This window comes from Hakea prostrata, chromosome 8 (assembly GCF_041222555.1).
Source record: "Hakea prostrata isolate BN-2017 chromosome 8, UWA_Hpros_2, whole genome shotgun sequence".
In the NCBI taxonomy this organism is placed as follows: Eukaryota; Viridiplantae; Streptophyta; class Magnoliopsida; order Proteales; family Proteaceae; genus Hakea; species Hakea prostrata.
The window spans coordinates 44456847-44481225 of NC_142607.1; the positions used below are offsets into that span (position 1 = coordinate 44456847).

Consider the following 24379-nt stretch of genomic DNA (forward strand, 5'->3'; position numbering starts at 1 on the left):
TTAATGAAATAGATTCTAAACCTTAGTTGGATCATTCTTTGCCTTCCACTTACAAATTTCCTTTGAGATTTATTTGGGTTTGAAATTTATTACTTTTATAAATTAATGGATTTATTGCTCTTTTCTCTTGATTATGGTTTTGTGTGCATTATTAATTATTGTGGCTGTACTCTAATCTGGTGATTGTGGATCACATCCACAGGTAGTCGGGGTGGATCCGACACCATCGAGTGGGGGGTGACAATAAATAACCAAGCAATGATCTCTGCCTAATTATATAAAAGCAAAGCCATTCCATGCTTTTGCTCGAGATGTGTAGTTCTAAAGATGTTGAGCACTAACCCAATTCATAACAACAAAGGCATTATTCTGTAGATCACCACTTGCAGGAGACTACATGAGTAATACGAGAGTAAGGGGAAATCACTATGCTCATTTATTTGAATTTATTTTATTTTTTGGTGAGGATAGAGACCAGAGTGCAGAAATGACCAACTTATGCATTAGCACGACCACCCATGTTTTATTTACGTGTAGTTCTAGGGAATTGAGCACTTGTAACTATTAAGTTGCTTAGTAAAAGGAAATAAAGAATTAGCAGTGCTCTACAAACCTGAGACATCCCACTCGTTGTCCATATAAGCCCATTGTCTTCGCAAATGACTGAGCGCAGCCAATCAAATGGCCATCATCCAGAAAGATCTGAATTGCCTGCGCATCTTTTTTAAGGTCCCCACTAGCAAAACCTTGATAAGCCATGTCAAAGAAGGGGAAGTGATTCTTCACCTGAACAAATATCAGGGTTGAAATCGTAGCAGTTGAGAAGATTCAGAAAGGTCTTAGAATATTTCTAGCAACTGACCTTGAATAGATATGATATTTCTCGCCACTGTTCATCAGTAGGATCAATGCCAGTTGGATTATGTGCGCAAGGATGAAGTAGGAAAAAAGAATGATTTGGTGCATTCTACACAAACCATTAAACAGAAGATAAATGAAACATGATTAGAAGATTCTGCATATAAGGAAAATATAAGAATATGGGTGTGTTCCCCCTTCAAGCCCATATAATGTGCTCTATGAAGCTTCAAGCTTCCTCACCCATCTGCTCCAGTCTTACGCATGACACAATGTCTTATATGCTTGATAGTGTATTTGTATGAAGATGCAGGGTTGTCACACATTGAGTAAAGTGAGTTGCTACTCATTCTCAGGAAAATGGGGGATGTTTCATAATCGAACATAATATAAAATGAAAAAAAAATAGTAACTCCATATACAGGCAAGGATGGCAATGGAAGGATCTACAAATATGGAACAAGTAGAATTGGACTGAAAAGAAATAAGCCCATGGCTCAGAACAAGTCCCCTTTTTGCAGGGTATCAGTATGGAAAATAGTTAACCCTTCGGCACAAAGAGTTTTCTTGCTGGAAGCCCAACCTTTTTATCATTGCACTGGGCATTGGGCCTCCAGACCAAGATCATGAACAGCGAACTAAAGAGAGTAAATTATAAGAATATAGAGAATTATGAGGAAAAAAATTCACAGAAAAGCAATGCTTTTAAATGTTGTCAGATTGTTCTTACAATAAATAAAGGTAAATATTTTCAACTTCCATAATAAACAGGTCAGTATGAGCCCTGCCAAATTCACTTCTTGTTTGCAGACCTAATTGAATGTGAATGCTAAACCAAGGTTGGGAGAGGGAACATATCATATTGCAGCATCATGTTTCTTATCTTATACCATTGAAAAGTCAGAGTTTTACCTATCCCCCGCCCCCCCCCCAAAAAAAAAAAAAAAAAAAAAAGACGAAGAAAAAGAAAAAGTAAAAAGCCAGAAAGGTTCTCAAACTGATATGCCTCATATCTTCACCCTGCCCTCTTAAAGTAGGAGCACCAACCACATCACTACAATTACGCTAACTATGTCCTTTCTGATGCATTATCTGCCAACTCAAAATTTTCATTGTGAAATTTGAAATGTTGGCCCTGGTCATCTGCACTGTGAACTAAGGTGAAGCGACAGGCAAAACACAATTGTCAATAATATCTATTTTCATGATTCGCTAAAAGGCTTCATTAGGATCAAGGTTTCTGTCTTTTTTGCGTAAAAGAGTTCCAGTTCTTCAATTTCAAGCTTTGACCTCATTCCCACAAGACTACTGGTGTTCAAACATCCTCTCATATAAACCTTGATATTAGATGGGTGAGGAGGCTTGAATCGATGCACTCGTCAAAGAATGCATATTAGTTATTGCAAATTTCATCCACTGGCTCTTAATCCAATCAAATTCATATACCTTGACATCATCCATGAGTGCCGCAAAGTGTAAGCCCTTAGATGTGGGGTTATAGTACTGGAAGGTCCTTTGGGGAACTTGAGCATCTCTCCATATGTTATGGTGACTGGGAATGCAAGTGACCACATTTTAATCATCATAGGGAAATATCAAATCTTAAGTTCCAAGGTGCTAATAGAGTTCATGAAACTCCAGATTTTAAAGCAAGAGAAAATGTTGAAAGGGTGTAGATTAGAGATTACTTGGACCAAGTTGGAATAGGTAGATGAATCCGTGATTCAGGTTGGAATCTCCTTTGGAACTCTGCAAATAGACGGCAAGCACCAGTGCCAGAAATAGCTTGAATACCTGCAAAATTTCCCTCTGTTACTACATTCGAATTCTCCCCATAAGCAAGCTTCACGCTCTCCAAAACTAGTTTCAGACTGCTTTGCCTTGAAGGTGACTCCCTGCCAACATCACTGGAAATTGAAGCTTTGACAACCTTAAGGTTGAAGAAACATAGTAACAGTTTCTTAATTCAACAACACCAAAAGTATATTTTTCCTAAAAGTCATTATCAGATTAGAAGAAAAAAATCACTAAAAGGAGAGGGTTATGTTGTCTGCCCAAAACGTGATCGAAGTTTTGTCAGTTAAACATTAAAACTGAAGCAGAGCAAAATTTTCTTGCTATGCTTTTCATTGTTTCTGATTATTTCATATTTCTACCAATGCAATTAGATCCAATTACAATCCCTGCTACTTTAACAATTTAATATTCACATAAAATATCTATAACAAACTCTAAGAAATCACAAACAGAAACAAAAACAAATCGAAGGAACACAAAGATTTAACGTGGTTCACACACCAACGCAGTATGCTACATCCATGGGCGAAAAAGAACCTTCACTATGTAGGAAGAAGATTACAATGACAATTCTCACCTAATTGCCAGAACAACATTACAAAACTTTCATCCAAAACCCTAAGACGAGAGTTCCAAATTTTACAAAGACCTCATAAAAGAACATAGGGTACAAATTTAAAGAATTTTGATGCATAAATGGGTCACAACCCATTGGGTCGGTTGTATTGTACCGCCAAAACCGAGATCAATGATGAGCTCTCTACTTTCATATAAAATCAGATCATTCAGGTTGTCCACCAAAATGTCGGTGCGGGTCCATCTTTGAAGTCGCTACAATAATTCGGGTCACATATAACAACATATTTAAAAAAAAAAAAAGACTACATTATATATACTTTGATCTTGTACTACTACGTAGCACGATGCAAATGTTATGTTGTGACCCGAATTTTTGTACCCGACTTCAAAGATGAACCCGCACTGATATATTTTGGTGGGCGACCTGAATGACCCTATTTGAGAGACCTGTGATATTGGCCCATGCTCAGAGCCCATCACTAATCTCAGTTTACTCAAAATACAACTTGACCAGTGGATCGACCTATTGACTCAATTAAAATCTATATTTGTACCCTACGTTCTTCTTTGAAGTCAAATTTTGAGATTTGGATTTTTCCCTTAACGGGTTTGGGTGAGAGCAAATGCTAGATTCTTTTCTTCTTCTATATAGTGGAAAGTTCTTCATCTTTGCTCATTGACATAGCACACCGTATTGGTGTGTGAACCACGTTAAATCTCTAAGTTCTTTTTATTTTATTTTTGTTTTATGTTATTGATTTGTTGGTGGCCGTTTTAACCACAAAGTCTGGATTGGTTGATGGATTACTGACTAAACCTAAAAACTGAAGCAGAGCAAAATTTTCTTGCTATGTTTTCATTGTTTTTGATTATTTATTATTTTCTACCAATACAATTAAATCCAATTACAAACCCTGCTACTTTAACAATTTAATATTTGCATAAAATATGTTATAACAAACTCCAAGAAATCATAAACAAAAACGATAACAAATTGAAGGAACACAAAAATTTAACATGGTTCACACACCAACACAGTATGTTACATCCACAGGCAAAGAAGAAGAACTTTCACCATGTAGGAAGAAGATTACAATGGAGATCTCTCAACCATTTCCAGAATAGCGTTACAAAACTCTCATAAGAACTAAGGCAAAAATCTCAAATCTCACAATGATCTCATAAGAGAGCACAGGGTATGAATTTATAGAATTCTAATGGATAAATGGGTTAACCATTGGGTCGGTCCTAATGTGCCGCAAAAACCGAGATCAGTGATGGGCTCTGTACTTCCATAAAAATCCGATCATTCAGTTTTCCACCAAAATGTCGGTGTGGGTCCATCTTCAAAGTCACTACAAGAATTTGAGTCACATTCTCACATATAACAAAATATAATCTTTATATATATATATATATATATATATATATATATATATATATATATATATATATATATATATATATATATATATATATATATATATATATATATATATATATATATATATATATATATATACCCTAGATTTTGTACTATACCCTAGATTTTGTACTTTTTTAAAGCACAATACAAATGTTATGTTGTGACCCGAATTCTTATATTTGACTTCGAAGATGGACCCACAATGATATATTTTGGTTGGCGATCCAAATAACTGATTTGGTAGATCTATGATATTGGCCCAAGACTAGAGCCCATCACTAATCTCAGTTTACTCAAAATACAACCCGACCCAATGGATCGGCTTGTTTACTCAATTAAAATTTGTATATGTACCTTACAACCTACGTTCTCCCTATGAGGTTAAATTGTGAGATTTGAGATTTTCGCCTTAGGGTTTTGGCTGAGAGCTTTGTAACGCTGCATTCTTTTATTCTTCTACATAGTGGAAGGTTCTTCTTCTTCGCCCGTTGACATAGCACACCGCATTGGTGTGTGAACCACGTTAAATCTTTGCGTTCTTTTCATTTTGTTTTGTTTTTTTCTTTGTGATTTGTTGGTGGCTGTTCTAATAGAAAAGCCAGTTAATTTGATGAAAATCCCTATCTTTGTTATCTAAGTGTTGAGTGCCATATGTTGTTAGCTACTTCATTTCAATGTAAGTAGCAGTTGCGTTACTAAAATATTATGTCCTTGCTTTACCTGGGTGACATTGTTTGAATATGGGCAAACTAGGATGGCATTCAAAACTCCCTGCTTTTCACATCAAGGTATATCCTTCATGGTTTCATTTCAGAAATGCTTCATAATCATCTTGGACTTCACCATTACCCCCATCAAACACCATATCTTGGTTATCCATGTATGACCAGAGAAAGAGTATGCAACAGATTATTTTTTCCCTTCTAGAATAACCTCTGTAATTTTCCCAATATGGCATTGCTCAATACCCTTGATTGACAGAAATATAAGCCTCTTTCCTCTGTCATGTAACCAGTTGATTTCTAATCAACCAAAAAGTTTGATCAGGTTTCCTTTCGCTAATTGTTCCAGAGAGACTCTGTTTCAAGATTCCAAACCTGATTCACAACTGAAAAGTAATGGCAATTAAGGACATTCCTTAATCTTTCGATGAATGACTCGACCGCTTGTTTGTCATGCTATTAATAAGAAGTGAAAGACTTGAAGAGCTATCAAGCATATGAAAGGTTGATCCATCCATCGTCATACTCCACAAATCAAATTATTGAAAATTCTCAAAAAACCATTCAGTTATCAAGAAGAAAAGGAAAAGCAAAAATAAATTAACTGACTGTGAACTGTTACAATAATTTGAAGTCATTGGATAGTTCATGTGATATTTGTTCTGATTTAAATTTTCTAAACTTCGCTGTATAAATTAAAAAGGCATTCTCAAGATAACATTCAACAAATCACACCACTTGATCAATAGAAAGGGGAAAAAGTTACATTCACATTTAAACACTAAAAGAACTCACAGAACATCAACAATAAATAACAAAATTTAAAACAATTCCCAATGGAACACTTACAAGTACTCCATACCAGCGATCCTAGCCTCTGCATCTCTAACACATTGAAGCACAACCGGATTACCCTCGTCATCACGATAAGCTCCCTAATCACAATTCACAAGTAGAGAAAATGAAACACCGATCAAAAACCTGCAAACAAGCAAATAAGAAACCATATAATTATCAAAATAAGTACTAACCACTCCGAGATTGATCTTGCTAGGGTGAGTGTCAGCGAGGAAGGTCTCTGTAATAGATAAAGTGGGATCCTTGGGAGCAGGACCAACGTTGTCCCACCATCCACCAGTTGAGCTTGACATCCATCTCTTCCCCAAAAATCTCCGCATTTCTACTTCTGAAGTTCTTCTTCTTCACTTTCTTTTCAGTTCAAACTTTGCTTTCCAATATTCACAAGATACAGAAGCAGTTCACTGTTAGCCTTTTCTGAGTCTCTGCAAATGGGGTGCGTATTGCGCACTAACTGTTGGCTTCGGTTCTACGCGTCGGACATATCGTACGAGAATTAGCTGGGCCCATAGAAGGATATATTCCCTACAAAAGAAGCTCTCAATGCTGTCGGATTGAAATTTATTGCTCCATCTGAGATCTGACCCACAATCATTCTATCAAACCGTGATCTGAAGCTGTCCGGATTCGTTGAATGCTGACTTGTATCTCCGCCCGTTACCGAACACAGACTTTGAAATTTTGGACTATGAAATCTTTACAGTGGGCGGTTTTCTAGCTTCTCGAATTTCAATGGGCCTAACGTTGAGATGACGGTATGGGCATCGTTCGAAATGTCTTTGATATATCGCCACGTTAGAGTGGGGTCACACGATACTTTGTTCAGACACGAGGTCGGCAATAAGTAGACAACATATCACCGAAACGTCACCAAATGTCGCCAATGTCACCGATATATCGCTTTTCTCTATTGTTTCTTGTATTTTAATCATATTTTGCTTTGATTTTCAATTTTTTTTTTTTTCTTTTTTTTTTTTTTTTTTTTAATTTTATTTCGCTTTGATTTTCAACGCGTTTAGCGCATCTTGCTTCGTTATCGCAGACTATTACATTGTTTGTCGATCAAGTGGGATTTAATACAAATCCACTAGTTTTCCAAACTTCTAGTTTCGCTCTCATACAGCCGGACATGTGTCGATTATAAACATTAGTTTATGTGATGTTTTAAGTCAAAATAACGCTCCTAGTGTGTTTATTAGCTTCAAGTTAGGCTGCACAACAAAATTTAAATTAAAATGACTCAAAATACCTCCTCGAAACTAAGGGTATATTTTTTCTCGATATCCCTCCAAATGTTGCCCGACATATCGTGATAAGTTGCCATGTCGGTAGTGTTGCTAGCCACCAACACAGGACACAGAGCAATTTTTCGAACCATATTCGGTATGGGTAACTATTTGGGCCTAATGTTTAGCGCGCCCCCCCCCCCCTCCCCCCCCCTCCAATTATATTTGCTTCCATTTTTGTGAACCTAAATAGACTAGTTGATTGTGTGGGACCCACCCATAAGTGGTATTTATCCACCGTTGAAGACTTAGGATCGTAAGATCGAAAAAAAAAAAAAAAAATATTCCATTCCAAACTTGGAATATCTGCTACTACTCGCTTGACATTGTAACTAGGGGTGTAAATGGATAACCGAAATCCACTTTCGAATTTGCATCCACATCCATTTAGAGGTATCCGAATCCGTCCGACTATTAATAGGATGCGGATATGGTATACCCCTTTCTTACCGAATATTATCCGTCCGATAAAATTATCCGATTAAGTTACTTATTTAGATTTATTATTCTTATTTATATAAATTTTACCTATGATATGTGACTATTTTTCTAAATTTTTTTACTAAAATAGCTACCAAAGTTGTTAAATTTTTAAATTTCAAACCTAACCCTCAAAAATAAAAAGGTAAAGATGTAAACAGGTAGTCAAAAACTTATATTCAATCTATATTCATGTCCATTTAGAAGAATCTACTTAAGAAAATAACTATTCGATTATCATCCGAATCCGATAGAATCCTTCAGAAAACCGATAGGATATTATCCGAATCCGTCCGAATATAATAAGATGCGGATATGGATATACCACTATCCAATCCGAATCCGATCCGTTTACACCCCCAACAAATAACAAAGGAAAAAAACGGAGAAACCTAAAATATGGGCTTTTGTAATTTATTTTGGCCCATATGAACTAGGCCCAAGGATTTTCGTTGAATGCAATCCTAGCCCAATAGAAACCACCAATTGATATAATTATAACCTGTCAACCGGATCCAGTGTGCTGCAGGTCTAGTAGGCGCACACGGACTTGGGGTTTGAATGTAAAATGACCAAACTATTTATCTTTTTTTGACAATTGACAGTAGACATTTTCTTTATTGAAAAGTCATTTTTCTGTTACGAAAAAAACGAACAAAGAAAAATCATTTTTGACCGGTATATAGTCGAGCCATTTTAGTATACATATCTCTCCAACAATATTCATCCATAACTGTTGATAAATAATTTAATATCTACAGCCGTACTTTGAGTAGTGTGAAGTCAAGAGTTTGAATTCCCTTCAAGTAAGAGACAAAATGCCACCAAACTCAATTTAAAAAAGAAAACCATACTTTGGGTAGGTATGTGCTCCCCAATTATTAATGGATTGGTCATGAGTGTTGAGATGCATGGCTCACCCAACAGGTCTCAGTCTGGGATAATCCAATAGAATATAAGGTCTCTATTGGTCCATCAATTCAACATCAAAATCTGAGAAATTGCTTGGATGCTACATAATTAATGAGCAGCACCTCCAACGAATAGTCAAGATCTTGATCGTCCATTTTCGAAAAGTGTATTTTTACACTTTTGATAAATGGAAATACACTTTTCGAAAATGGACAGTCGAGATCGAAATTTCAGTCGAGATTAAGATCTCAACCGTTCGCAGCACAGTATTACGACACAACACTAAAGTCAAACCCAAAATCTGGTGGTATATTGGCATGAAACAAATGTGTTATCGGTGTTTCTGTTTTTCTTTCTTCATTTTTTATTTATTTATTATTTTTTTCTTCAAATAACAGGTAGTTTTGTTTTCATATGATAAGTGTCATGGGTGTTTGATTACCTAATTAATAGGAAGATGCAATAATAGATGTTGCGTTGCTAGGTTGGTACGTTCTAGCTAGGGAGGACTCCACACAAGTTGTAAATTGAAGTCTCTCTCTAGACCTAACCTCTTCATCCCTGGCTAACAATTGGCCGCAAATGTCTTCTTCAAACTGGGAAAGAAAGAACAAATCAGAAATAGAAATTCTAAGTCACAGCTCGTAACAAACTTTAGCCACACAAGCTCTTATCTTTAAGGACTAGATTAATCCCCAGCATACAATCATAAATATGGATCCCTAGTGACAGTGAGAACAAGGCTTCACTCACATGTCACAACTACAAAGCAAAAACAGTAAAACAAACAAGCCCGTTATGATCAGATCAATCTAATAGCTACAACCCAAACGTCTCTTTTTTGATATCTCAAAAGAAAGGAAAGACCCTAGCTAAGACAAAATAGATAGATAACTCTTAACCATACAAGCAGAGACTGCATGACCTTAGTTGGTTTTCCTGCAGTTCTTCCTTATTTCTCCACTAGAGCCAGTGAGGGGGCTTATGTCTCCCATCTTGATCATGGCAGCTGTGAAGTCTGAGTTGAAGGTACTAGGGTTACTGCTGTATGTTTTCACAAGGGAATCTGTGGATCCACCATTGAACAACTCCTGATCAGAGTGAAGCAGCCCTTTGGTAACAATGAGATTCTTGAAGTAGTTGTTGTCAAAAGAAGTAGGCGTTTGAATGTCTAGAGGTGCCAAATTATTGTCTCCTGACCCAGCAGCTTTTGGGCAATTCCCTTGCCTTGTCTGGGCAAAGGAAGTAGCTATGTTGGTCTCATTGTATATGTGGGCTCTGAAGTTAGTGCATCTTGCTTGACCAATCGTGTGGGCACCTGTTTCAATTAATAAGCCATTTTCATAAATTTGAGACTCTTCTATTATAGAGATAGAGATAGAGATAGAGATAGAGATAGAGAGAGAGAGAGAGAGAGAGAGAGAGAGAGAGAGAGAGAGAGAGAGAGAGAGAGAGAGAGAGAGAGAGAGAGAGAGAGAGAGAGAGAGAGAGAGAGAGAGAGAGAGAGAGAGAGAGAGAGAGAGAGAGAGAGAGTACCAGATAAGGCAACCATTTCGTTGGTGGAGAGACCCACAGCTTTGAATTTAGAGATTAGGTTGCTTAGGCTAGAAGTTGGTGGAGGGAGGGCATTGTTTGCAGCAGATTGGCTTGCTGTCTTAGAATCCCTTCTTCCAAGTTTCACATTCCAACTAGGTCCTCCAAGCTGAAATGATTCAAGACGGAACTAAATAAACTTGGAAACAATCTTCTTATGACTAGCTTTTGAAGATGAATTCTACTTGCATCCTTGAAAGAAAAGCCATTAGATCATTGTTAAGCTTTAGCTAAGTGAGACATGGTTATGGACTACTCACAGTAACCACAGAGTCTCGGGAAGCAACAGCCAAGATATCAGCACAGGACACAACCCCAGGGCACGCTTTCTCCACAGCAGTTTTTATATTATCAACTACATCAAATCCCCTGACTGAATTCTTATTAGGGTTTGCATTCTTTTCTCCAGTAAAGCTTGATGTGTCATCTAGCAGTATTGAACCATCACATCCCTGTAATCAATAAAACACAGAAAGTCCAAAAGGTGAGTCGGCAAGGAATAGACAGACACGAAAGATTTAGAATCTAACCATGAGACCAATGAAGAAAGTGACTACGTATGTGTAGTATGTATCAGGAGGGAGACAGGCTTGACTAATCCACCATTTAAGTAAATTATTAGTCTACCTCTGAACAGTTAATTGGATATATATGATATAAATTTCTCTCTAAAAGCTCTGAAACTAAAGGAAAAAATTAAATCAACTCCCTTTAATCTATCTAGTAGTTGGCTAGTCCACTCTAGGGGCCATACAGCTAGCAAATCAAGCCCCATCAAACACATGACATATTGGGACCTTAAAAGTTTTGAGATATATAATATGGGTAATTTTCATCTGGACCCCTGAGGTTTGGTCTATGTCATTTTTAGTCCAAAAAAACTGAAACTTTGCATCTGCCTCCCCTGTACTATAGAAAAAGTCAATTGTTAGGACAAATTATCACTTTCATGACAAATTTACCCTTTTTTTTTTTTAATTTAAACAAAAAACATAGGAAATAAAAATGAAAAAAAAAATTTAAGTTAATATTCATTTGTGATTCTCGAAATCCAGTTCTTCCGAAACACCACAAAGCAACCGTCTAAGAACATCAAACACTTGAATGTTTCTTCATTCAACTCATTTAACTTTGAATCCCTAGCTTAAAGCTCTCTTGCTTCATGAGGCTACTTTGGAAAACTTAGGTAAGTGGAAACAAGATTCAAGGATTTGAAAAGGTAAATTTTCATTAAGTGACGAGAAATCCGAAGAGAAATAAAAAGGGAAAAAACCCTAGTTTTGAAAAAAAAAATATTATCTACGAATTGCAGAAAGGTTGATGGAGCGTCAGATATGAGAAACCATGGCTAAAGTCGAAGATGTTGTGAAGCAATCATTAGGGATTTGGGAGAAGCTGTTGTTGGCATGTGCCATTAACCGTCATGGAACCAATAGCTGGGACTCTGTGGCTATGGAAATACAGAACCGAAACACTTCTCTTCGCTTCGTCTTCTGACGCCACGAAACTGTAAATAGAAGTATCATGACCTTAAACACCGGTTCATGGCGAAAGACAATAAGGAAACAAATAAGGAAACAAATTTGAAACGTCCGACGATAAGAAAGATGTGATTCTATGGCTCGAAGATAAGACTGTGTTGGAGAAGACAAATTTGAAACTTCCGACGATAAGAAAGATGTGATTCCATGGCTCGAAGGGTTAAGAAAATTAACTTCAAGTGGCAGAGCTTCGACGCGAGGTTCAAGGGCATGATGTTTCGATCTTAAACAACTCTTTTGATTTCGAATGCTAACAATCGTATTTCTCTGGTTCAAAGATTTGAATTTGAATTTGAATTTTTTTTCCATGTTTTGTTTAAATTAAAAAAAAAAAAAAAAAAGAATAAGGGCAAATTTGTCATAGAAGTGATAATTTGTCCTTAAATTGATTTTTTCTTTAGTACAGGGGAGGCAGATGCAAAGTTTCAGTTTTTTTGGACTAAAAATGACATAGACCAAACCTCAGGGGGTCCAGATGAAAATTACCCTATATAATATTCTAATGCTAGAACTTAGAAAAAAAGCACAGAGCATGGAATATCAACATTATAATGAACCTAAAGGATGAGAGTAGAGGATAAGAAAGATGATAATACATTGACGAAACAGTCATGGAAGAAGAGACGAAGTAAAGAAGCACCCATTTGCTTCTCCTTTGATATCGCAGATTGAACAACAGATTTCACTGTAGAAGCTAAGTTGGGACAAGATTTTGAGTAGAAAGTGGCGGAGAGTTTAGCAGAGGAACTCCCCACCAAGAGTAGCAGAAGAAGAAAAGACATTGTTGAAGTGGCAATGGAAGAAGAAGAAGCCATTGTACCTTGAGATGATTGCAGTTCGAGGGTTACGTACTTAGCTATATATAAGAGTCTCGTCAAGAAGTTTGGCGCTGACGGGTCACCTAATCCCAAGACCTTTATTGCATGGCATTTAATATGAAAGAGTACACACAGTGACGTTTTTCTTTTTGGTAAAGACACACAGTGACGTTTAAGAGGAATTAAGAATGGAAGTAATCACAGCATTGTTTGTCACCATATTCAAGTTTTGAATAAGATGCATGGAAGAAAAGGTCAAATGAGTCTGACAACTCTGTTTCCTCTCCCTTCCTTTTCCTTTTCATGTTTTCCCCGTCTACGCGCTTTCTACTCCTTTAGTCTGTCCATCGATGGGTGACTAATTATTACCAAAAAAAAAAAAAAAAATTCGATAGGTGAGTAATTTCCTATCCCTAAAGAGGGTGTTTCTTAAATGGAAGGGTGACACTGCTTGAATTCACTGTGGGTTATTCTTGTACCATTTGTAGAGGGAAAAAAAATCTTCTGTTGTGGACGGTTCTCTTCTGTGCACAGCAGTGCACTTTTATACCAAATCATTGGCTAGAAAAGAAAAAAAAAAAAAACTATAAGGTTTTTTTGAACTATTCAAATTTGAAATTAAGCTTTAAATCTCAGTCTTTGATTTAGTATAAAAGTGCACTGCTGTGCACAACAGAGGATTTTTTCCATTTGTAGAGAATTTGGAAGCCCTGCTATTGTTATTTGTGGAAGAGACAATATCCATGCATCTTTTCCTTCCAGGGAACTCAGAAGTAAGGTCTTATCCCTATCACCTTGGTGGGTGGGGGGAACTATCTGGCCCACCTCTTTATTGAACCTTTCCCTAAGATCAAAAAAAGCTAAACTCCCTCCCATCACCCTTGGATCCAGCTTCGGGATATTAGGCTTGATTGTTTTGTGGTGGATCAAATCTTTGGGACGGCCTCTCTTGTAGGAAGTCATTGATGCACAACTCAATTATGTTAACCTTGGTCTACCACCCAACATTGCTAGAGTGAAGATTCTTTTTTGAGATTCATGCACAGCCACGTTAAGCCCTCTGTGAATTTATTAAAAACCTGTTTGGAGAATTCTTTAACCTTAAAGTATCCTATGAAATGTTGCTGATATGCTCTATCTGCAGCAAAATAACCCATAAATTCCACATTGTACGCTACATGAGTATGACCCTAGACCTAACTTTGGTCTTCGTCCTTCTGAATCTATTTCTGATTATATGGTGGATCCTATCCATTGTGAACCACCTGCTTTTAGAGCCTCCTTTCCACTCAACCTTAACCCTCTGCCCTTGAACCAAACACCCCCTGTCTCGGATGGTCCAATTCACATTTCTGATGACGATTAAGTTAACTCATTTCTGGGGAGATCTCCGTGTGGAGTGGAAGCTTTTCCCTGTAAATCAAGTGAAGATTCCTTTGGTCTTGGTTGTTTGGCTGAAGTGACTCTTGGAGATGCTTGCTTGTTGAAGGGTACGAGCGGTGATTGCAATTTAGCAAGATATTTGTCTTGTGACTCTCCCTCGTCTGCTTCTTTTTTGTGTGGAAAATGGTCCCCAATCAGACAACAATATGAAAGGGAAAGATGTTGTCATTGACTCTAGGAAAGTAATAATAGAAAGAAACATTGCAGGAAAAAATGAAGAAAAGAAAGTAAGTGGTTCAAATGCTATTGTAAAAGAAGTTGAAGCAACAAGAGAGAGAAAAAATAATAGACAAAGAAAGTGAAAAAGAAAAAGACATTGAGAGAGACTTTGGGGTCCCTGTTGAAGAAGGTTCAATTGAGGGAGGGACTAGTCATGAGGGAGCGTGGAATACCCCATGCAACAATGCAGGAAAATCAGTTACCTTTACTGATCAGGTACATAAAGGCAAGCAGATTGTTGACGCTGATGATGCAAAAATTGCTTTGAATAATATCAGCAAGTTGGGTGTACAAGGAACACAAGGCGCGCAACATGAGCCACAATGTAATCTTTTTCAGGGGCTACATGCCTCTGATGGCTCTCAACCAACGATTCATGCATCCAATCCAAATCTGCGTCATAATCTTGATGATGGGTACCCAGCCTCCATCCTTGAGGACCCTATAGTTAGGGTTTTTCTTCAACAAATGAAGGGAAAGTCTGTCACTGAAACTTTGGGACAAGAAATTTTCAATATTCAAAGGTGCGACCGGCTGGGTCATAGTAGTCATGTTAACTTGAGTTTTGCTCCATTTTGAATTATGACTTTAATGATACTTGTTAATCCTAATCTAGGTGATCTCTGAGGTTTAGTGGAGTTGTTGCTTGTGAGGTTCAATTGTATTTTTAGTAGCTTTTCCACTTTGACAGGTAAGGTTACAATTACTTATATATGAATCGACTTGTAATGTGTTAAATTGTATATTACTTTGATTGCATAAGTAGTCTTATAACTTGCTATTCCAGTAGTTTAAAATGATTACCTGATAATAACATGTGGTGGATGATGATTAGATGTACTTGACTTATTATGTGATATGGAATGACGAGTTATTGCAACTACGATTGAGGGTATCCTTAATGGATATTCCTAGCTTTGGATATTAGGGACTATGGTATGAGACACTATTCTCTGATGCCCCTAGCACTATCATGGTTGTTGGATTACATATCTAGGAGGTCTAGATTGCATGGTTAGATACTCGTACATGCTACTAACCTTTGGGAAGAGTATGGATACCGAATGACACGTGATAATGGTAACGTAACTCTGTTTCATCCTACAACAATAGTCAATCCATGCGGAGACTCAGTGGTCCATTGTGATCATGCATTGGTAGGGTTGAATATGTTAGGGTTGGGCTCATGAGTGTCGAATAAGCGGCTTGGGAGTTGTGAGGGAACATGAGAGCATCCACCCCAACAATATGTGGACGACCATAAGGTTAGGGAATGGAGTGCAACAGAGGTAATCAGTCCGTGAGGATTCTCATTCCTAGGTGGAGAAGGATATTGAACCGAGTTGGTTGATGTCATAGGGGAAGTATCTGGACCACATGTAGTTGGTTAGCTACTAGAATACTAGATGCTTCCATACTCATGCATATCTTCTTTCCTTTTATGTTATTTACCATGTTATGATGTTGATATGTATATGAGATTTGTTGCCTTACTGAGTTCGTCAGAACTCATTCTTTTGTGGATTATTTCTATATTATTTAGATGGCTATATTGATGCAGGAGAAATTTCGTATAACTGAGAGAACCCCTATAAAGAGACTTTGGAGACGTTAATGGGATGTGGTGCTGCACAACACAAAGCCACCTGTGGGTGCATGGAGCGCGCTTATAACACCTATTGATGACAAAAGGATCCAGGTGGTTCGCCATTTTGATAGGTCGATGAAGGAGGGTTTCATGATTCATTTTATCGAGAAACTAGAAGAGAAGAGTGCCAGCCTCGAGAAAAACCAAAACAATAATTAAACTTTGATATTCTTTTGCTTCTATTGAAATACCCTTTTTGGACACGTTCCTTTTATTTATTCTTTGGATTATACCCTTTTCCTTATTTTGATGTTGCACACTTGTATATTCTTTTTATTTAAATATTGAACTATACCTTGCTCTTGATTTGACATTATATGCATTTAATATTGCTGATGGCTAAACCGTGGATCTTGTGATTATGGATCGCACCCACGGGTTGTTGGGTGGGATCGATACCAGTAGGTGGGGTGTGACACTTGCCCCATTTTCTGGGAGAAAGCTTTTCCATTGCTTGGCACTTGCATCCCTCTTTCTCTAATGCAGTTACCAAAGGTTGGGATGGTAGTGATGGAAGCTCTTTAGATATTAAATTAGCAAACCTTTCCCGCTTTCTTTAGACCTAGAATAACCATGTGTTTGACAGTGTCAATAACTTTTTTAATGCTTTGTCTCTAGAGATTTATGCTTTGGAAAGGTAGCCTTGCCCTGATTGGAGCCTTATTGTGGAAAAAGAAAAACAATACCTTTCTGATTGGGCCTTGGATGCTGAGGAATGGCTCTAGTTTCAAAAATCCAGGACTAAATACATTGTTGAAGGTGATCGAAATACCAGGTACTACCAGCTAACCACTAAGGTCCACTTTCACCTTAGGAAGATTGAATCTATTGTGTTGGATGGGTTTTCTCTTTCGGAGCTAAAGAATATTGCCAATACTTTTGCTATTCATATGCAGATCTCTTCACCTCTTTTTGCCCTTTGGACCCTGCGTTTATAAAACACCTGTTCCCTACTTTGGTAATGCTTATTCCCTTGAGGGTTTATATGCAACACCCTCTTTGGAGGAAATTAAAGGAGCCTTATTTTCCTTTGCCCCCTACAAGGCCCTTGGGATTGATGGGTTCCACGCTTTTTTTTCCCAAAAGCATTGGCCTCTAATTAATAGGGACGTCTTTCATTTTGTAGCCTCCTTTTTAGGGACTTGTGCTTACCCCCGAAAGTCAATCATACCCTGTTATGTTTCATCCCTAAAAAGGATAATGCTATCTCTGTGGCTGATTTTCGACCTATTAGTCTTTGTAATGTAACCTATAAAGTTCTGGCTAAGATTTTAGCCTAAAGGCTTAAACCGTTGTTAGCTGACTTCATATTCCCTCTTCAAGGAGCTTTTGCCCCAAATAGACAAAATATTTTCTTGGCCCATGAAAATTTTCATTTTATGAAAAAAAATAAAAGGAGAAAACAAGGCTTTGTTGCGCTTAAGCTGGATATGCCCAAAGCCTATGATAGAACTAAATGGAAGCTCATTTCTAGTATTTTTGGTTCCCTTGGCTTTGACCAACATTGGTATAACCTAGTTCTAAAACTTATTAGTTCGGCTACCTACTCCATTAAAATTAATGGTTGCCCGTTTGAATAGTTCTCGAGAATGCGTGGGCTATATCAAGGTTGTCCTCTGAGCCCCTACCTCTTCCTTCTTATTATGAAAGTTTAATCCAGACTTCTTCAAGAGTATAGAAATTTGAATCTTTTCAAAGGTATAAAAATTGCCCCCTCTACCCCTGAAATATCACTTTTTTTTTGGGATGACACCTTCCTTTTCTGTTGAGCGGAAGTTGAGGATGTTCTTGTGGTAAAAGTTGCATTGGACCTGTTCTCCAATGTAACTGGGCAGGAAAATAACTTTGAAAAAAGTGGTGCTTTTTTCAACCGTAATGTGGATGCCTGTGCTAAAAGTTAGATTTCGTTTATTTTGAGCATCTCAAAAATGAAACAAGATGCTTTGTATTTGGGCACTAATTTCTTTTAAAACAAAGCTAGAACTAAGAACTTAAATTTTCTCGTGGATAAGATAAGCAAGCGCTTTTCAGGTTGGAAGGCCTCATCCATCTCCTATGTTGGATGAGAGGTTCTCATTAAATCTGTTTTTGTAACACCCACAACTAAAACATAGGGGTAGTCTTGGCATTTTGTATTGATATTCAAATAATTACCATTAAAAGCCGAACTAGTATGGGATTAACATACTTACTAGGATTTATTTGCTAAATTCAATCATAGGTTGAGAATTAGCTAGATGGTTAACAAGCTCCTTGAATAAAGAAAGAGGTCTGGGGTTCAATGCCTCATAGCTACATAAATTATATTACACATTTTGATATTGTTTTAACCCCATCCGGATCTACTTTAGAATCTTGGGGATTTCATGCGTGGAAGTCAAAAACATTGCATAAATAAAAGAATGATTAAATGATAAAGAAAATATTGCATAAATAGGGAGATATGCATAAATAGGGAATAAAAGACAAATCAAATATTGCATGAGAGATAAAATATGTAATCAAATAAAAAGAGGAATCTAATATTGAAGGCCCTCTATCGAAGGGTGATATAGAAGAATATAATTTAGAGCGTTGAAGGCCCTCTATCGAAGGGTGATATTCTTTTTGTGATTTCTCCACTGTAAGTACAATCTTCACACTTTCAATATGTTATTGTCTTCTTTTTCTATGATCTAATTTATAGTTTTACGTGACTTCTTAGTGATTGATTCTTTTATTGAATTTATAACTTATCTTGATTATTAATACGTTTTATATGATGTTTGATTTACATAGTGTATTGGTATATGATTTATTTCTTTGATTTAATAATTTGATTTTGGGTATGAATACGTTTTAAATTTTGTCTATCTTGATTTATTAGTATCTTGTCTTTAAGTATATAAATATGTATTCTTTTAGATTATATTTTATGAAATTATTATGATCTATCAATAACTAATCTCTCCCTTGAATTTATTAATCTTTTCTATAAGCATGAATGTATCTTTATATTTGTGTTTTATTGGGTTATTTATTATTGTATTATGCATTGATTTTTATAATGGACTATATCCAAAATTCATCATTTTCATATGATCTTGCATTGTTTGCATATGATTCATCAAGACATGTCATGGTCATATTAGCATTATGTGTGATGTTGAGTTAATAGATGTTTTGGATGAGAATGTACGTTAAGGCTGTGTACGCGCCGCAGCCATGTAACGCATGGAACATACATTGATTCTAAAACATTTGGTTAAGGTAGATGGATGTTGGGCTGTGTAACGCCCGCAGGCCATGTAACGGCATGGAACATACATTGATTCTAAAACATTTGGTTAAGGCAGATGGATGTTGGGCTGTGTAACGCGCGCAGGCCATGTAACGGCATGGAACATACATTGAGTTTGGAAACATTTGGGTTAGGGTAGATGGATGTTGGGCTGTGTAACGCGCGTAGGCCATGTAACGGCATGGGACATCCTATCGACCCTAGACCAATGAGGGTGTGATTTATTTCTATCTTTTTGGCATCATTGAGTCTTATTCATATCATTGGGCATATCATGACTTTATTTTCTCATTTATACAGGTTAGTTAATTTTATTTGTATAAGATTCTATTTAATTAAATATTAAATATAAAAAGAAAGGAAACTGTTGATATGTGTTAGGTTGTACTTGCTAAGTTTCTTCTCGAAACTTACCCCTTACTTCTACAGATGATGGAATTGATCAGAGGGATGATGGATGTTCGGAGGATGAAGATCAAGATCATGTCTACTACATCTCTTAGGATAGATAAATATTGAAATTTTCTATTAGTTGTAAATCTTGGATTCTAGACCTTTACTTGGATTTCATTAAAATTATGAGAAAATTCATGGAAGCATTTTGATTTATATTTGAATATTTTCCGCTGCGATCATTTGTAGTTTTGGTGGATTTTATTATTCACATTTTCTGTGGAAACCCTCTTAGTGTATTTTGGTTCACTACCTAAGTAACGTCGATCCTTGATCAATGACGACTTTCTCCTTACATGGAGATTGGGGCGTTACAGAGTGGTATTAGAGCTGAAAGACTTAGTTATAGTGAACTTAGAAGCCACTAAGAGAATAGGCTTTTAACTAGTTTAGAAAACCTTCTTGATTTTGATTTGAGGTCAAATAGGGTAGTACTTGATAGCACACTTGGATTTGGAGGAACTTTTGATTATGGAAATTACTGAGGTTACGTATGAATGTTTATATTATGCCCTTAGTAATTTTGTTCAAATTAGAGTTGTTTAGCTTATTAGAAAAATCAACAACATTTGGTGTTGTTCCAACGGTACTGCAGTCTGTCTAATCTGCAGCCCATAAGTAATAAAATAGTTAAAAATACTTATATGTCGAAATGGACTATAAGAAATTTATTCATGGCTAAAAACTGTCTTATTAGAATCCCCATAAAATTTCAACGAATTTTAAGCTGAAATGATAGGCTAGAAAAATGCCAAAACCCATAAGCTACTGTTTCTGAAATTTCTGCATACCTTGAGAAATAATTGACTAGTATAGTGACCAAGAATTCGAATTCTGATCTACAAAAATTACTATAAACAAAATAAAGGTCTTATAACTCTCGAGAAACAGGGACGAAATTGAATAATAAAAATTAATGTTTTGTATTTTTGAAATTAGATGGACAGAATCTGTTGCAGTAAAAATACTGCAATGTATAGCATGAAAAACCAATTATAGAAGCTCATTTTAGTTGATTATTTTTTCCTTAGGATTTAGAATAACCTGTTATCTTTGTCTAAAAAAAATTATTTGAATATTTTTGAAAGTCATAAATATTTATTACGTATTTTATTCTAAAACTAGTCTGAAAAGAAGAAAACAGAAATTTTCAAACCTTTCAAAATAATATCACAAATTTATTTATTTATTAATATTTTGAGCTTAGATATTTATCTTGGGTGCCAGCCATATTACAAAAAAAAAAAAAAAAAAATCACTTGGCTTTAATTGTGAGGATAACTTGTTTATTCCTTTAATTATTTACTTCTTTCTAGTTTAAGTTGGTGATTGTATGCTAAGGGGAAAAAAATTAAATGGAAAAGAAGATCGGTGACTATGTTTGTATTCTTGGTTATATAGGTACCCATGGATACTAGGAACACTGTCCGTAACACCGATGAAGGAGTACCCCTTGTTGTGCAACTGCTCGGCACAAAGGAACCGGTGATGCAAGGAAATAGTGATCAATCAGCACCACAACCTAATGTAGGACCAGGAACTGGCATTCCCCTACATTCTGAACCTACAGGGACCCCAGGTGTAACACCTATGGACTTTATGGGGGCATTCACCCAATTCATGGCCTTAATGCAGCAACAAGTCACTGGAAATAACACTAATGGCTACCAAAGGGAAGCTCTTACCCCTAGGGGAGATGATCAGGGTAGGATGCTTGAGCGCTTCAAGAAACTTGGGCCACCCAATTTCAAAGGGGTAGGTACCGATGCTCTTTGGCCAGCTAGATGTGTGGAGGAAATGGAGAAGATCTTTGAAGCACTCGGCTGCACAGACCATCAGAAGGTCACTTGTGCAACTTTCATGCTCCAAGAAGGAGCTCACACATGGTGGAAGACCCAAAAGCAGATTTTGACTGCAACTGAACCCATCATCACTTGGGCCAGATTTGTTAAGGCTTTTTATGACAGCTTCTTTCCTGACGCTGTACGAGCAGCTAAGGAAGCGGAATTCCTATATTTGGTTTAGGGGTCCAACTCAGTAATGGACTATCGGAGGAAATTTGAAGATCTTAGCCTTTTTGCACCAGACCAGGTGGACACTGAAGCAAAAAAAATCAAAAGGTTTTTAGGAGGACTTAACTCCATACTGAAGGGTACCCTCACCGTCTTGGATATTCCTTCTTATGCAGGTCTACTACAAAAGGCCCTTCAGTTGGAAGAAAGTTGGGGAAAGAATTCAGGGGATATTATAGGGAAAGGTAAAAGGCCTTGGGAGTCCTCTTCACCGGCACCAACCTCGGTGGCTCGACTCCTCCCCACTTACTCCTGTATGTCATTATTGTGGACGGTTTTACCGGCATTCTTCTCCACCATTTCTGCTTCACTTGGGCAAAGTGGCCACACATCGGAACTGCCCGAACCAACTAAGTCACCTACCACACGATCATTTCAGCCTACCCCTTTCCCCCCACCTTCCTCCTGTCCCACCTCTGCTGGCTAGGATGCACCAAGCCAGCTCTCTTTGCCCTCAACGGCGCTGTCTGTTGGTGACGTCCCTAGTTTTACGCCTAGAAACTTTTCTTTCGATAGTATTTGCTGCAACTCTTTATTTATTTATTTTGAAATCTATTAGGTACTTTACATATCTCTTCCCACCTCTTGTTGTTATTCGATTCAGCCCCCACTCCTTCGTCTCCAATAGTTTTGCTAAAAATTAGGTGTGAAACCGAACCTCTCATCAACTGTTAGTGTCGCTACCATCATCTACAAGTTGCTACACATATATAGGTCATGTCCTCTAATAGTGGGAACATGCTTCCCGCCTTTCTATTAGAGATGATCTATGTAATCCTTGTATGGACTGCTTTCCTTTATAGAGCAACCATTTCTTGCTTGATAAGAATATACTTCCCTAGAGAGATTATGTTTTCGCTTGAATAAGGCAGGCTTCCATACCATTGTCTCGCTGAAGCAGAACTCCTCCTACATGTCGGATTCTTGGCTCCTCTGAGAAAGGATGTGGGACTTGGGTGTGAAACTTTCCCATGTTTTTCCATTGATGTCCGGTACCTCCTCAGTTTTTCTCCTTACCTTGTTCTTCCCCCATCTCGCCCCTTGGCCCTCGCTAAAGTTCCATTCCTTTTCTTTTTTCCTTGTATCACCTTTCCCTCTTTCTGGATGGGACATGCTTATGTTATTACCTGAACTAACAAAGTCCCATCGCCTTCCCTTTCCTCTGATGATCTCTTTGATCTTCGCCTTTCTCTAGATTGATCTTCCTCATATCATCCTTCGGTTCCCCCCTTTCTCTTCCTCTTTTTTTCCTTTTTCCTGCCCCTTTTTCCTTTCCGTATTCCAAGAGTACTTAGACAAGTTTGTCGTGGTTTTCATTGATGACATCCTAGTTTATTCCAGAAGTAGAGAAGAACACGAGGATCATTTGAGGATTGTACTACAGAGACTTCGAGAGAAGCAGTTATATGCCAAATTTAGCAAGTGTGAGTTTTGGCTTAATCAAGTCATATTCTTGGGTCATGTTGTTTCATCTCAAGGGATCTCTGTAGATCCGGCAAAGGTCAAGGCAGTGACCGAATGGCCTAGACTGAGCTCTGCAGCTGATGTTCGAAGTTTCTTGGGATTAGCAGGGTACTATCGAAGATTCATAGAAGGCTTTTCCAATTTATCCTCACCCTTGACAGCCTTAACAAGGAAGGGAACGAAGTTTGTGTGGTCGGAAGAGTGCGAGAAGAGTTTTCAAGAATTAAAAATTAGGCTAGTAACCGCCCCAGTACTAGCCCTACCTTCAACCATAGGAGGAATGACAATCTATAGCGATGCATCATTGAAAGGCTTAGGTTGTGTTTTGATGCAAAATGGAAGGGTTATAGCTTATGCTTCTCGACAACTAAAGGATTATGAGAAGAACTACCCGACGCATGATCTTGAGTTGGCAGCGGTAGTTTTTGCCCTTAAAATTTGGAGACATTACTTGTACGGGGAAAAATGTGAGATTTACACTGACCATAAGAGCCTGAAGTATTTCTTTACTCAGAAAGAGTTAAACATGAGGCAACGTAGATAGTTAGAGTTGATAAAAGATTACGACTGTGATATTATGTATCACCCAGGCAAGGCAAATGTTGTTGCAGACGCACTCAGTCGAAAATCACAGGGCTTGTTTGCAGCAATGTTGACTACTCAAATTAAGCTGAAAGAGGAGATTGAAAGTCTACAGCTGGGCCTGATTGTTGAAAAGCCAGCTGCCTTGCTTTGTAGTCTATCAATTCGAGCATGGGCATTGAAGGATTCAATCAAGGAAGGACAAAAGAAGGACGAAAAATTGATGAGTAAGGTTGGCAAGGCACTACAAGAAGGGAATGAGTCAATGTTCAACATCAGCGATGATGGGATGCTGCGATATGGCATGAGACTTTGTGTGCCTAATGATGATAAGGTAAAGGATAAAAT

The 24379-nt window shown here is 37.4% G+C and overlaps 2 protein-coding genes across 4 annotated transcripts in view; both read right to left on the reverse strand.

Annotated features, from left to right (window-relative positions):
• Positions 1–6971, reverse strand: part of LOC149008093 (aspartate aminotransferase, mitochondrial-like) — a 34861-nt gene extending 27890 nt beyond the window's left edge. For 2 of the 3 annotated variants that reach the window (XM_089165691.1, XM_089165690.1), the window contains exons 1-6: positions 6414–6971; positions 6232–6317; positions 2547–2765; positions 2305–2410; positions 863–967; positions 614–786 (exon numbers count right to left, since the gene is read on the reverse strand). In XM_089165691.1, the coding sequence (XP_089021817.1) occupies positions 614–786; positions 863–967; positions 2305–2410; positions 2547–2765; positions 6232–6317; positions 6414–6560 (836 nt within the window). In that variant the 5' untranslated portion in view covers positions 6561–6971. The remainder of the gene's footprint in view (positions 1–613; positions 787–862; positions 968–2304; positions 2411–2546; positions 2766–6231; positions 6318–6413) is intronic. The other variant, XM_089165692.1, reaches the window with a different exon arrangement.
• A 2592-nt stretch (positions 6972–9563) lies between these two features.
• Positions 9564–12987, reverse strand: PRX52 (Peroxidase superfamily protein). Its single transcript, XM_089165985.1, has 4 exons — positions 12649–12987; positions 10772–10963; positions 10455–10620; positions 9564–10236 (listed from the first exon to the last, which is right to left on the reverse strand). Exons 1-4 carry the CDS (start codon positions 12865–12867, stop codon positions 9845–9847), a joined length of 969 nt encoding a protein of 322 aa, XP_089022111.1. The 5' UTR covers positions 12868–12987; the 3' UTR covers positions 9564–9844.
• Positions 12988–24379: the final 11392 nt, after the last annotated feature.

What these genes read in the sequence shown, in the direction of transcription:
- PRX52 (XM_089165985.1), bottom strand. Translation starts at nt 12,867, where the DNA reads ATGGCTTCTTCTTCTTCCATTGCCACTTCAACAATGTCTTTTCTTCTT. An exon ending in CCCGAGACTCTGTGGTTACT is followed by an intron (nt 10,621 to 10,771) that starts GTGAGTAGTCCA and finishes GAATCATTTCAG; the next exon opens with CTTGGAGGACCTAGTTGGAA. An exon ending in CGAAATGGTTGCCTTATCTG is followed by an intron (nt 10,237 to 10,454) that starts GTACTCTCTCTC and finishes TAATTGAAACAG; the next exon opens with GTGCCCACACGATTGGTCAA.